The sequence below is a fragment of the Trichomycterus rosablanca genome, chromosome 9, assembly GCF_030014385.1.
Source record: "Trichomycterus rosablanca isolate fTriRos1 chromosome 9, fTriRos1.hap1, whole genome shotgun sequence".
In the NCBI taxonomy this organism is placed as follows: domain Eukaryota; kingdom Metazoa; phylum Chordata; class Actinopteri; order Siluriformes; family Trichomycteridae; genus Trichomycterus; species Trichomycterus rosablanca.
This window is the reverse complement of record NC_085996.1, coordinates 3,620,548-3,635,055: the sequence shown is the minus strand read 5'-3', so window position 1 is coordinate 3,635,055 and position 14,508 is coordinate 3,620,548. Positions and strand designations below refer to the sequence as shown.

Here is a 14,508-nt window from a genome sequence, read left to right as displayed (position 1 = left end):
AACTGCAGCTCCCCAGTGCCAGCAACACTCATGCAGCCCAAGACCATGATGCTACCACCACCATGCTTGACTGTAGGCAAGATACAGTTGTCTTGGTACTTCTCACCAGGGCGCCGCCACACATGCTGGACACCATCTGAGCCAAACAAGTTTATCTTGGTCTCGTCAGACCACAGGGCATTCCAGTAATCCATGTTCTTGGACTGCTTGTTTTCAGCAAACTGTTTGCGGGCTTTCTTGTGCGTCAGCTTCCTTCTGGGATGACGACCATGCAGACCGAGTTGATGCAGTGTGCGGCGTATGGTCTGAGCACTGACAGGCTGACCTCCCACGTCTTCAACCTCTGCAGCAATGCTGGCAGCACTCATGTGTCTATTTTTTAAAGCCAACCTCTGGATATGACGCCAAACACGTGGACTCAACTTCTTTGGTCGACCCTGGCGAAGCCTGTTCCGAGTGGAACCTGTCCTGGAAAACCGCTGTATGACCTTGGCCACCATGCTGTAGCTCAGTTTCAGGGTGTTAGCAATCTTCTTATAGCCCAGGCCATCTTTGTGGAGAGCAACAATTCTATTTCTCACATCCTCAGAGAGTTCTTTGCCATGAGGTGCCATGTTGAATATCCAGTGGCCAGTATGAGAGAATTGTACCCAAAACACCAAATTTAACAGCCCTGCTCCCCATTTACACCTGGGACCTTGACACATGACACCAGGGAGGGACAACGACACATTTGGGCACAATTTGGACATGTTCACTGTGGGGTGTACTCACTTATGTTGCCAGCTATTTAGACATTAATGGCTGTGTGTTGAGTTATTTTCAGAAGACAGTAAATCTACACTGCTATACAAGCTGTACACTGACTACTCTAAGTTATATCCAAGTTTCATGTCTATAGTGTTGTCCCATGAAAAGATATAATGAAATATTTGCAGAAATGTGAGGGGTGTACTCACTTTTGTGATACACTGTATATATATTAACCTGTATTATGGATGCAATGAAAGTACCTGTTTTTATATTCCAACCTGTAAAATGAGTAACGTGGCTCCTGCCTTACTAAAAAAAACCGAAGTTTGTAAACCAAACGTCACCATTTTTACTAGATTTTTGTCATCAGCGTTTTATCATTGTGAAAAGCTGAAAGAAAATTAAACATAAAACTGGACGTGACGTGAGACGATGTGAAGATGTTCGAGGTTAAAGCTGCAGTGTGGAACTCGTTCATTATTTAATACATTTTATACCCAGGTCACCGATGGTTACCGGATGACGGAACAGCTGACGCTACAGGTTAAACATTACAATCAGCAATAGTGCTAGTGCTATTAGATCCATGTTTATATTTTACCGTCACCCCACTTCGTTCAGACGGAGGGATTTAATGGAGGTGAATAAAAGCGGTTGTTGTGAGGAACTGACTGCAGCATCGGTGAGGGTTTAACACAGGAAAGAACTCTTATAAACCTGGAACATTAAAGTGTTAAAAGATTTTATATTAAAAATTAAATTAATTATACTTAAACAATCTGATCACAACAGAGCTGTTTTCTTTTCAGCAGTAAACAACAGGTAAAAGTTTCCTACATTTCACCCAATGAATTGGACCCACTGCGACCCTGACCAGGATTAAGCACTGGTGAAACAGACAGTGAATAAATAAATGAAAAATAAAAGAAATCTAGATGCAGCATTTTTTCCTCCATCAATCACTTGCAGTTGCGCTTTTCTTCCACAGGGGGTCTCCAACTCTCCAAATCCTGAAGAGTTCCACACTGCAGCTTTAAACCTCCTGAACAGACTCACTGATGTTTACGCTGTTTATTTATTTATTTGTTCGTTTAAAAGCTGCAATATGTCACTTTTTTGTTAAAATAAAGTCAGTTGCATTTATAAGAGTGGGAGGAATCACGTCTCTGTGTGAGATTTCTGCAGGACGGTTCTGATCTAAGATTTGCTCAAATATCCTTTAGTTTTATTTTGTTTATTGAATTATAATATAAAATAGTTTTAGATAAAACATAAACAGTGCATTTTACTCTGTACATTCTCAGAATTCGCAGCATTTGCAACTTTAACTAAATTCCACAGAAGCTTTATAAAACGTGACATGCAGGAGTTTAAACCTACACTCAGTGTTGAGGTGTGAGATGTACAGAGCTGAATGATCACTGGAACCAGTTACTGATCTTAGTTTAAAACTTCATGATGATTTAAGCCGCTTTAAAACCAATTATTACAATAATACATAATACTTTTAAACCGTTATTTTAAACTCATCACGTGACTTGGCAGCGGTGCGGTGACGCGACACACCTGCGCTGAGCGGCTGCTTCACCTACTGTGACGTCACATGATTCCTGATCGCGGTGCTGCAGGTCCTTCAGGAGGAGGGAGAGAGTTCATCATTTTACTTCTGCACCCAGAGAAGCAACAAGCAACAGAGAGAGAGAGAGAGAGAGAGAGAGAGAGAGAGAGAGAGAGGTGAGAACAAACAACCATCTGATTTTATTTAATGTCTAATCTAATATCTCATTTCATCTGATCTCATATAATCTCATCATATTTCATCTAAAATAATCTAATATCTCATTTCATCTCATTTTATTTAATCTGATCTCATGTAATCTTAAAATATCTGATCTAAAATAATCTAATATCTCATTTCATCTGATCTAATGAACATTTGACAGTTTCAGCTCTTATCTGAATGTAATAAATGAGACGTTTCAGGACGTTTTAGTATTTGTATATGAAATAAAAAAGAATAAATAATAAAAACTGATCCACAACATCACCAGTGTTGTGAATTCATTTCAGACTCGATATTTAATCAGTTCAAAAGAATTTTGCAGCATTAATAACAGAAATGATTTGAAATGAATTTTTAATAAAAGAACTGAATTAAATTTCTTCTCCTGGGTGAATCAGATGGAGATCCAGAGAGAATCCACACCGACGCCTGAGGACGACGACATGGAGATCATCACCATCTACATTAACAGAGAATTCATGAAGCAGGTCCAGGACTCGCCGGGGAGCGCCAACGTCCGTCTGTCCGATAGTGTGGACGAGAAGGTTGGGGTCACTAAGTCCACCATCAGCGTCATGTCAGAGGAGCTTAATGTGGCCTCCTCCCTGCTGACCGACTCCGTCCTGGATGAGGACGAGGTGACCAACGTCCCCCAAATTAAGGACGAGAAGGTTGGGGACGCTGAGTCCACCATCAGCATCATGTCAAAGGAGCTTAATGTGGCCTCCTGTCAGCTGACCGACTCCGTCCTGGATAAGATCAAGGTGACCAACGTCCCCCAAAATAAGGACGAGAAGGTCGGGGGTGCTGAGTCCACCATCAGCATCATGTCAAAGGAGCTTAATGTGGCCTCCTGTCAGCGGACCAACTCTGTCCTGGACGAGATCAAGGACACTTTTGGTCAAAAGGAGAAGAGTGAGAAATCCACCATGACTGACCCGATACCAGAAATCGATCCAACCTGCAGGAAGATCCTGGTTCAGCCGGTAAAGAAGCTGCCCGCTGAAGCTCCAGCTAAAGAAGCAATCTGTGAGTAACGGCTCCACATCCAGTTCTTCATCAAACCATCATCACCAAACCGTGTTTCATTCTTCTTCTCTCATCCAAAGGCACTGCAGAAAAGATGAAGAAGAAGAAGAAGAAGGACCAGATCCTGGGATTCTTCAGAAGATCCTGGCAGACCACGAAGAGGATCTTCAACAAGAGATCAAACATGGAGATCGTTACCAAGCAGGTCCAGGACTCACTGGGGAGCACCTACGTCCACCTGCCCAATAGTGTGGAAGAGAAGGTTGGGGTCACTAAGTCCACCATCAGCGTCATGTCAGAGGAGCTTAATGTGGCCTCCTCCCCGCTGACCGACTCTGTCCTGGATGAGGATGAGGTGACCAACGTCCCCCAAAATAAGGACGAGAAGGTTGGGGGCGCTGAGTCCACCATCAGCATCATGTCAGAAGAGCTTAATGTGGCCTCCTGTCAGCTGACCGACTCCGTCCTGGATAAGATCGAGGTGACCAACGTCCCTCAAAATAAGGACCAGAAGGTCAGGGGCCCTGAGTCCACCATCAGCATCATGTCAAAGGAGCTTAATGTGGCCTCCTGTCAGCAGACCAACTCTGTCCTGGACGAGATCAAGGATACTTTTGGTCAAAAGGAGAAGAGTGAGAAATCCACCATGACTGACCCGATACCAGAAATCGATCCAACCTGCAGGAAGATCCTGGTTCAGCCGGTAAAGAAGCTGCCCGCTGAAGCTCCAGCTAAAGAAGCAATCTGTGAGTAACGGCTCTACATCCAGTTCTTCATCAAACCATCATCACCAAACCGTGTTTCATTCTTCTTCTCTCATCCAAAGGCACCGCAGAAAAGATGAAGAAAAAGAAGAAGAAGAAGAAGGACCAGATCCTGGGATTCTTCAGAAGATCCTGGCAGACCATGAAGAGGATCTGCAACAAGAGATCAAACAAAGTTTCCCCCCTCTAATTTCCCCACAATCCCCCAAATGATATTCCCTCCTCAGCTATATAGCACATTCTCAGACAATTCTCCATGTAAGATCATTTTGGTGAGGAGCAGAAGATTCAGAACTTAAACCAGCTTTTTCACCTTCAGGACTTCAGCTTTTATCGACGTGAAAATGCCGTTCCCTTTACCATCCGCCTGGCACTGCTGCGTTCTGCCCCATGTTGGTCCCTCCAGACCTGGACCGGTCCATCTTGTTCCCTCTTGCTCCCTCTTGCTTCTTGGCTGAGAGCTTCGTGGTTGAGAGCTCCGGTGTACCGGAATGTTCTCCGGTGCTCTTAGGGTCGGGGTTGTCTTAAACTTCTCTGTGCAGGATACGATCGCTGTTCCACAGACTTGGTTCCATCTTGGTACCAGAAGTCCTCATGATACCAGAGTCTGTGGTTCCTGGTAGAGATGGGAGGATCGATCGGCTATGTATCGAAATCGGCCGATTTTTTATCAAAATATGCGATCGGCCGATATTTCCTAAATTCAGCAGATCCGATCGTGTGATATACAAACATCATCTCCATGTTAAGCTTAACAGCTCAGTGGATTGATCCAGACATTGAGCTACAAAGCTCCAACCATCGTATCACCATTCAACAAACATCGCACTTTACAACCTAAAATAACATAATTAACGTTGTGCATCATACATACGATGGAATTTTGCCGATTGAAATATTTACTTTAAAAAGATAATTCAACCCGACCCCATCTAAGTCAATTCTATGAGCACATTATATGAACTCGTGGTTCACTTTGGTAAATCGTAAGCGGTTCTTGCTTTTGATGTAGATGAGAGCAGAAAACGTTACAGAGCCAATCGGAGGCAAAAGTTTATTAGTTACTAAGTTGGTTAGTTCAGGATCATTTGCAGTGACTGACAGAAAACTTTTAGCTCCACAGACAGAACGACTCTGACTCGGTTACCGCTCTGTGGTAATAGCGGTTTAATGAAGCTTTTTAATGTAAGAGAGTCACACAGAATGTTCTGTAGTAGCTGGTGTTTATTTAAAACCACGACATTAATTAATTAATTAATTAACACGGAGAGATAACTGAGAAGAGAAACGCTTCGCATAAAATGAATCGACTCGTGAATCACTTATATCAATACTGCGAACAGATCGTCTCTCTTAAAGACACACACACACACACACACACGTGGCAGCATTTGGCACCGGTTTATCTTCACTGTTTCCCTATTTCAAGTTTTTTTCAGACTGAACTGGATAACATTAAACCTGCGTGTGTGGTCAGTTAGACTAATGAAATATGTCTCCTGTGGGTGAAAAAATAAATTGCTTTAGTTTAAAAAGTAAACCCCCCGTCAACCCCCCCCCCAATCCGAATCGGCTATCGGCCTATCACCCTCAAAGAAGATTAGAGATCGAAATCGGTGCCAAAAACCCTGATCGGTACATCTCTAGTTCCGGGTGCTTCTGAGAACTGTTGGTTGCTCGTGGTGGTGGTGTTGGATTTCAGAAGGAATTCTGGGACTTTGTGAGCTGAGCTTGATCATCTTAGATGTTGGGCTCCCCCAGTACCAGGATTCTGGCTTCAACACCTCAAGTGTTGGATTTCTGAAGGAATTCTGGGACTTTGTGAGCTGAGCTTCATCTTCTTAGATGTTGGGCTCCTCCAGTACCAGGATTCTGGCTTCAACACCTCAAGTGTGGGATTTCTGAAGGAATTCTGGGACTTTGTAAGCTGAGCTTCATCTTCTTAGATGTTGGGCTCCTCCAGTACCAGGATTCTGGCTTAAACACCTCAAGTGTTGGATTTCTGAAGGAATTCTGGGACTTTGTGAGCTGAGCTTGATCATCTTAGATGTTGGGCTCCTCCAGTACCAGGATTCTGGCTTCAACACCTCAAGTGTTGGATTTCTGAAGGAATTCTGGGACTTTGTGAGCTGAGCTTGATCATCTTAGATGTTGGGCTCCTCCAGTACCAGGATTCTGGCTTCAACACCTCAAGTGTTGGCTTTCTGAAGGAATTCTGGGACTTTGTGAGCTGAGCTTGATCATCTTAGATGTTGGGCTCCTCCAGTACCAGGATTCTGGCTTCAACACCTCAAGTGTTGGATTTCTGAAGGAATTCTGGCACTTTGTGAGCTGAGCTTGATCATCTTAGATGTTGGGCTCCTCCAGTACCAGGATTCTGGCTTCAACACCTCAAGTGTTGGCTTTCTGAAGGAATTCTGGGACTTTGTGAGCTGAGCTTGATCATCTTAGATGTTGGGCTCCTCCAGTACCAGGATTCTGGCTTCAACACCTCAAGTGTTGGATTTCTGAAAGAATTCTGGGACTTTGTGAGCTGAGCTTCATCTTGAGAGATGTTGGGCTCCTCCAGTACCAGGATTCTGGCTTCAACACTTCAAGTGTTGGATTTCTGAAGGAATTCTGGGACTTTGTGAGCTGAGCTTGATCATCTTAGATGTTGGGCTCCTCCAGTACCAGGATTCTGGCTTCAACACCTCAAGTGTTGGATTTCTGAAGGAATTCTGGAACTTTGTGAGCTGAGCTTGATCATCTTAGATGTTGGGCTCCTCCAGTACCAGGATTCTGGCTTCAACACCTCAAGTGTTGGATTTCTGAAGGAATTCTGGGACTTTGTGAGCTGAGCTTCATCTTCTTACATGTTGGGCTCCTCCAGTACCAGGATTCTGGCTTCAACACCTCAAGTGTTGGATTTCTGAAGGAATTCTGGGACTTTGTGAGCTGAGCTTGATCATCTTAGATGTTGGGCTCCTCCAGTACCAGGATTCTGGCTTCAACACCTCAAGTGTTGGATTTCTGAAGGAATTCTGGGACTTTGTGAGCTGAGCTTGATCATCTTAGATGTTGGGCTCCTCCAGTACCAGGATTCTGGCTTCAACACCTCGTGTTGGATTTCTGAAGGAATTCTGGGACTTTGTGAGCTGAGCTTCATCTTGAGAGATGTTGGGCTCCTCCAGTACCAGGATTCTGGCTTCACCACCCCATACAGAGCATCATCAGTTATCTCAGCATCGTCATATTCTTGATGTACCTGCTCAGCATGTCTTCTACCCTGTGGAACTCTTAGATCTGGAAAATTAAATCATTTCCTCTTGGGGGCAGAACAGAGCTCCGTAGCAAATAAAGCCGAAGACGTGACGCCCGCTCCTTACCCAGGTTCTGAAACGAGATGTGGATCTAGCTGAGAACGTGAATATCTCCGGCCGGCTGCTTCCTTCTCTTCCCTTTCCCTTCTTCTCCATCAATAAAGCTGGTGTCAGATGAATGCTGGTTGTAGGAATCGTGTTTGTGATGAGATTTTACACACAATCATCTAGAGCAGGGGTATTCAACTAAAATTTAAAGGGGTCCAGTTAGAGAAAATTTCTTGAAGCGAAGGTCCGAAATGTTTAACTATATATATATATATAATGTAAATATATTGATATTTACATTTACATTTTCAGCATTTAGCAGACGCTTTTATCCAAAGCGACTTACACAATGAGCGGAACACAATGAGCAATTGAGTGTTAAGGGCCTTGCTCAGGGACCCAACAGTGGCAACTTGGTGGTGGCGGGGCTTGAACCGGCAACCTTCTGTTTATTAGTCCAGTACCTTAACCACTATAACATATATACAATATAGTATAATGTAGCCTAGTAGTTGTATCAACATCTGCATGTTATCAATAACTGTCAAATCAAATGTCTGTTTATTTATTAGGATTTTAACGTCATGTTTTACACTTTGGATACATTCATGACAGGAACGGTAGTTACTCATTACACGAGATTCATCAGGTCACAAGGTTATATCGAACACAGTCATGGACAATTTAGTATCTCCAATACACCTCACTTGCATGTTTTTGGACTGTGGGAGGAAACCGGAGCACCGAAGGAAACCCATGCGGACACGGGGAGAACATGCACACACAGAGAGGACCCGGACCGGACAATAAATTGTGTTCCAGTGGGAAGTAAGAACAGAAATGAGTCTCTCCATCATTAAATGCTGTAATTTCGCTGTACACGTTTCTTTTTTGGAGAGCGCCATTTGTCTCCTGTCTCACTCGTCTTTTTCTCAACTTTCTCCTGCACAGTTGTCTGTATCTCTCCCTTAATTTTTTCTACATTCGCTATCTTTCTTTTAATTTCCACCGTCTTTTCACATGTAACTCGCCTCTAACTCTCTCAACTGTCTGCACTGCAGTCGCAGTGTTTACCGGCTGGAATGCACAGACTTGATTGGCTGAGTGGTGTCAAGTGATTGGTTCTCATCCGCTAAACCGCTACCGTAAAGACTACAAAAGCTGCGCCGGTTAAAATAGAAGCGCTCCGTCAGGTTTCAAATCCTAACTTTCTGTTTTGGCTATAGGTCCGGGTCCGTATGGGACAGCTTCTGGGTCCGGACCCGGACCGTGGTCCGCCTGTTAGTGACCTCTGATCTAGAGAATCGAATCGAACCGTGAAGAAGCTCAGCAGAAGCTCAGCAGTGGATCCGAACCAACATTCACAACAGAGACTTTCATTCATACTGAGATTCTTCAGGTTTCTTTTAGGTTTTAATTCTTATAAAAAAAACAGAAGCTGGAAAAAGTCAAATAAACACAAAGAAACTAAAACATAAAAGAATGAAAAGATTTTCTAGTAAAGAGGTGTGTGTGTGTGTGTGTGTGTGTGTGTGTGTGTTTTCTGCCTTTTGCTCAATTAATCGGACCCACCACAACCCTGACCAGGATAAAGCAAACAGAATAAATATATTAAAATCACCTCCTGGTTTCTACACTCACTGTCCATGTTATCAGCTCCACTTACCATATAGAAGCACTTTGTAGTTCTAAAATTACTGACTGTAGTTTATTTGTTTCTACATGTTTTGTTACCCCCTTTCATGCTGTTCTTCAATGGTCAGGACCCCCACAGAGCAGGTATTAGATAGATAGATAGATAGATAGATAGATAGATAGATAGATAGATAGATAGATAGATAGATAGATAGATAGATAGATAGATAGATAGATAGATAGATAGATAGATAGATAGATAGATAGATAGACAGACAGATACTTTATTGATCCCGAAGGAAATTAGAGTCCCAGTAGCATTGTACATCAAATCAAATCAAATACACACTATAAAGAAAAAATACAACAATATAAATTCGAAAAAAGTACAAACACTTTGACAGATTGAATGTAACCTGAGTTTTACATATACTGCATAGCAGTGGCGGCTGCTGGTCTTTCAAAGAGGGGAAGCTCATTGTCGGCTTACATCATAAAATTTGTCAATTTATTTACACATAAATTCTGCCCTCTGTTCCTTTTACAAGAAAATGGCCTGAAATGGGTTACAGCAGTTTGTCTTTCGACTTCACTTGCAAAATCCGCGATGGGACTGAAGCTCCTAGTGATTAAGTGACTAATGAAGTGTATTGCTTTGGCAATACGAATGTCCCTATTTGTCATGCCAATAAAGCCTCTTCTGAGTTTGAGTTTGAGAAGTGACGGTGTAGCGCTCAAACTAGCTGTCAATCAAAACGGGATTCAGCGTTTCGACTGATCCTCCAATCATCTTGCAGAAGCTCAGCGTCCACACCCGCCCACAGCTCCATTCACCCCCAGAGACGCTCAGCGTCCGGGGGCGGGACAAAATCGAGGCATTTATCCAATGACCGGCGAGTTTCGAAGCAATGAAAAAAAAACCTCAACGCAGTCCCATAGAAGTGAAGAGACGCTCAGCTTCTGTGGGCAAATGCATCTATACGGGAATGTATGAGTTAAGTTAAGAAAATCGAGTCGATTTGTGATAATTAGCTGATTCTGAACGAACTCATCCTCGAGATATACGTATTCTAACGCATTTGTAGTCAATGAAATGTTAACACAACTGTACATATTTGACCATTTAATTTTGGACATTTTAGGGGAAGCTGAGCTTCCCTTGCAGTCTTAGAGAAATCGCCACTGCTGCATAGCTACAGAGCAGTTATAAATGATGAGGATGGATTGAACAAAATAACCAAATGGAATGGAATTAAAAGTAAAAGTGCAGGAAGGTGCAGTTCCAAGTATACAGTACACGGTCCAGATTAAATATAGATTAAATATTAAATATAAAGTGAAGTGATAAGTGACAAGTATTGCACATTGGATTGGGCCAATATAGCCATAACTACAGGGGTTGGACAAAATAACTGAAACACTTGGTTTTAGACCACAATAATTTATTAGTATGGTGTAGGGCCTCCTTTTGCGGCCAATACAGAGTCAATTGGTCTTGGAAATGACATATACAAGTCCTGCACAGTGGTCAGAGGGATTTTAAGCCATTCTTCTTGCAGGATAGTGGCCAGGTCACTACGTGATGCTGGTGGAGGAAAACGTTTCCTGACTCGCTTCTCCAAAACACCCCAAAGTGGCTCAATAATATTTAGATCTGGTGACTGTGCAGGCCATGGGAGATGTTCAACTTCACTTTCATGTTCATCAAACCAATCTTTCACCAGTCTTGCTGTGTGTATTGGTGCATTGTCATCCTGATACACGGCACCGCCATTGGATGCACATGGTCCTCCAGAATGGTTCGGTAGTCCTTGGCAGTGACGCGCCCATCTAGCACAAGTATTGGGCCAAGGGAATGCCATGATATGGCAGCCCAAACCATCACTGATCCACCCCCATGCTTCACTCTGGGCATGCAACAGTCTGGGTGGTACGCTTCTTTGGGGCTTCTCCACACCGTAACTCTCCCGGATGTGGGAAAAACAGTAAAGGTGGACTCATCAGAGAACAATACATATTTCACATTGTCCACAGCCCAAGATTTGCGCTCCTTGCACCATTGAAACCGACGTTTGGCATCGGCACGAGTGACCAAAGGTTTGGCTATATCAGCCCAGCCGTGTATATTGACCCTGTGGAGCTCCCGACGGACAGTTCTGGTGGAAACAGGAGAGTTGAGGTGCACATTTAATTCTGCCGTGATTTGGGCAGCCGTGGTTTTATGTTTTTTGGATACAATCCGGGTTAGCACCCGAACATCCCTTTCAGACAGCTTCCTCTTGCGTCCACAGTTAATCCTGTTGGATGTGGTTTGTCCTTCTTGGTGGTATGCTGACATTACCCTGGATACCGTGGCTCTTGATACATCACAAAGACTTGCTGTCTTGGTCACAGATGCGCCAGCAAGACGTGCACCAACAATTTGTCCTCTTTTGAACTCTGGTATGTCACCCATAATGTTGTGTGCATTGCAATATTTTGAGCAAAACTGTGCTCTTACCCTGCTAATTGAACCTTCACACTCTGCTCTTACTGGTGCAATGTGCAATTAATGAAGATTGGCCACCAGACTGGTCCAATTTAGCCATGAAACCTTTATTATGCGGTAATGCTGCACGGAATGTGTTTTAGATTTTGAAAATGTATGTGACAGAACTTCTCTTTTAAAATCCGTAATAAATGGTAGTTTTTTTTTAAAACGTTACTATTGTAAAACAAGCTAACGCTTGTGTAAATAGACTTTATATATATGAGATAACTTCATTAGTTAAATAATATTATAATTCTTTAGACGGTGTTGGTCAGTTTTCTCATTATAAAAGCCTTTATGGAGTCTCACTGTATATTCCTATGGTTTATTTTACTTTACAAATAACATTCTTTTTGACGTTTAGACGTTTTTTTCATCTAGTGCCATTGTTTGGCCTCTTGAGTGCTGTTCCAAAGGTTGTGCAATTGTGATGAGTAAATTTTTTTTTTCATTTTGAACAAAATCTTGGTGGTTGAACTGAGATTTTAATGTAAATGTAATGATTTAACACTTAAAAGTATATGTTTGAAATTTATATAAACAGACCACAAATGTGTTTCTCTAAATTGAAATGTGGATTAGATGTTAGATTTACTTGATTTCTATGAAGTAGTTAGTTTAAAAAAAAAAAAAGTTTAAAATTATTTTAAATGAAATAATATAATTTATTTTGTACTTTATAGGTATCCTCCAACTTTGCTCTGAGTGCTGTGTCAAAGGCTCTTTAGTGGTGAGCATTATTATTCAAATGCATTTGTTGGTTTACTTGTTCCACAGCATGACTGATGCTATTCATCTTAAAAAATTTGCTAAAAGAATTGCAAGAATATAGATAATTTCTATTTTTTTAGATGCACATCATTGTTATGTACTTTTTTCCAACAGCCCTGAAGTGAGTCTTACTTTCTTTAAGGTTCTAATGTTCATTTTTTTGTTGAAACTGAGACAACAAAAAGGTCTTAGAATATTTTTATTTGTTACTTTTTATTTTATTTCAGATACCGAATTCACTACGAATTTGAAGATTCTAAGACAAGGGTTTTAGAATATTTTTATTTGTTTTATTTTATTTCAGATACCGAATTCACTACGAATTTGAAGATTCCAAGACAAGGTTTTGGAATAATTTAATAAGGTATCCGAATTTGTTACGAATTCGAAGATTTTAAGACAAGGTTTTGGAATAATTTATTCTCTGGACTGTGCAAACTAGAATTTGTGTAGGGTTCCGAATTCACTTAAGAATTCGAAGATTCTAAGACGAGGTTCCCAGGTTTATAGGAACCTGAAGATTCCGGAATATATAAATACATAGGTATTAGCTTAATGCATAGAAATTACGGTACTGTCCAGATACTAATGATAAAGGTGTGATGTTAATATTATTTATAATAGCGCTAAATGATTACTCTATTATTAATATTCTATAATTAATATTACTAATTACTAATACTATCAATCAAAATATAAAAGAGAAGGGGAGTGACTTAATTGAACAGTTTATTGAACTGGTGTGTTTGTGTGTCTGTGTTGTATGTGGCAACATATGTTTGATGAAGTAAGATGTAGGAGGAGTTAGATACTAGTGTTGCCTTTGTTGTTTGTGTTGTAATTGTTTAAATAATCTGTCCAGGTGAACTTAAGAAGTACAATGGGTAAAAGTAAAAGGAATTTAAAAGTTTGTGGAAAAACAAATACATGTTTAAATTAAGATTCTGTACACACATTAGTGTTATATTTATGTAAAAACTATGAAAAAAATGTTGTTTTACATTTTGCAAGGTGGGCAGAGAAAATGGGTTTTTAAGAAAAAGGTGGTTTTAGTAAAAGACAACTAAAAGAGTTCAAATTAAGTTAAAATAAAAGGAATGTGCAAGTAGGGAAAAGAAAAGACGGTATAAAAAAAGTGAAAATGAGAAGAAGGAACAGAGAAAGTGTAGGGACAAACTTAACCAAGTTATGTGTTAAGTAAAAGTTACAGGTTAAATCTCATCTGGACTCCTGCCCTGCCAGAAGGAGAAAGAACCAGGAAAAGAAACCAGCAGCAAATGGAGGAAATACAGGAGAAGCAATAGTGTCAGCTCCCCCAGCATTCTATCCTGAGGAGCCACAGAACCAAACTTCACCTCCCCGTTAACATTCAGCTGTTATCATCACAAGCAACACGTTCTGGCCTGCAGTTTTGGAAGCAGATGACAAACTCACCAGTGGGGGCAGACAAAATGGGAAAGGTGAATGTGATTCTTCAGTTGCTGTATACGGAGTTTTGGTCCAGCAAATATGATTTTGATCAACAGACTATGGACTATTGCTGATATCAGGGATGAAATGACACATATAACCATCCTGAGGAAAAGGCTCAAGAGGATGAGTGACGTAGACTGGAGTATGACAATGATGGAACGTACAGAGATGTGGTCAGAGGACTACTGGGAGGAATAAGAACTGTGTTTCCAGTAAAGATAACAGCTTGCATACAGGAGGACAAAGAGACTGTGCAGAATTATCCTGAACGACTGGAAAAGGTCCATAGTATTGATATTGGACTGCTGAAAAAACAAAAAAACAAACAAAAAAAAACTTCTTAAATGAACTGAACCAAGCAACAGAGACAGAGGAATAGGAAAATCATCATTTGCAAGTGCTGTGTGTTACACCTGTGGC

General features: G+C 41.4%; 1 protein-coding gene across 7 annotated transcripts in view; it reads left to right on the top strand.

Annotated features, from left to right (window-relative positions):
• The first annotated feature begins 2,334 nt into the window (after positions 1-2,334).
• LOC134320292 (uncharacterized) overlaps positions 2,335-14,508 on the top strand; it is a 150,331-nt gene continuing 138,157 nt past the window's right edge. The window contains exons 1-5 of one of the 7 annotated variants that reach the window (XR_010013655.1): positions 2,335-2,487; positions 2,935-3,565; positions 3,646-4,311; positions 4,392-4,601; positions 8,252-9,344. Coding sequence is in view for 1 of the 7 variants with exons in the window: in XM_063001633.1 (XP_062857703.1) it covers positions 2,935-3,565; positions 3,646-4,311; positions 4,392-4,519 (1,425 nt within the window). In the remaining 6 variants the exon portion in view is untranslated. Of the gene's footprint in view, positions 2,488-2,879; positions 3,566-3,645; positions 4,312-4,391; positions 6,423-8,251; positions 9,345-14,508 lie in introns of those variants that run through there. The other 6 variants (XR_010013659.1, XR_010013658.1, XR_010013657.1 and 3 more) reach the window with 6 other exon arrangements.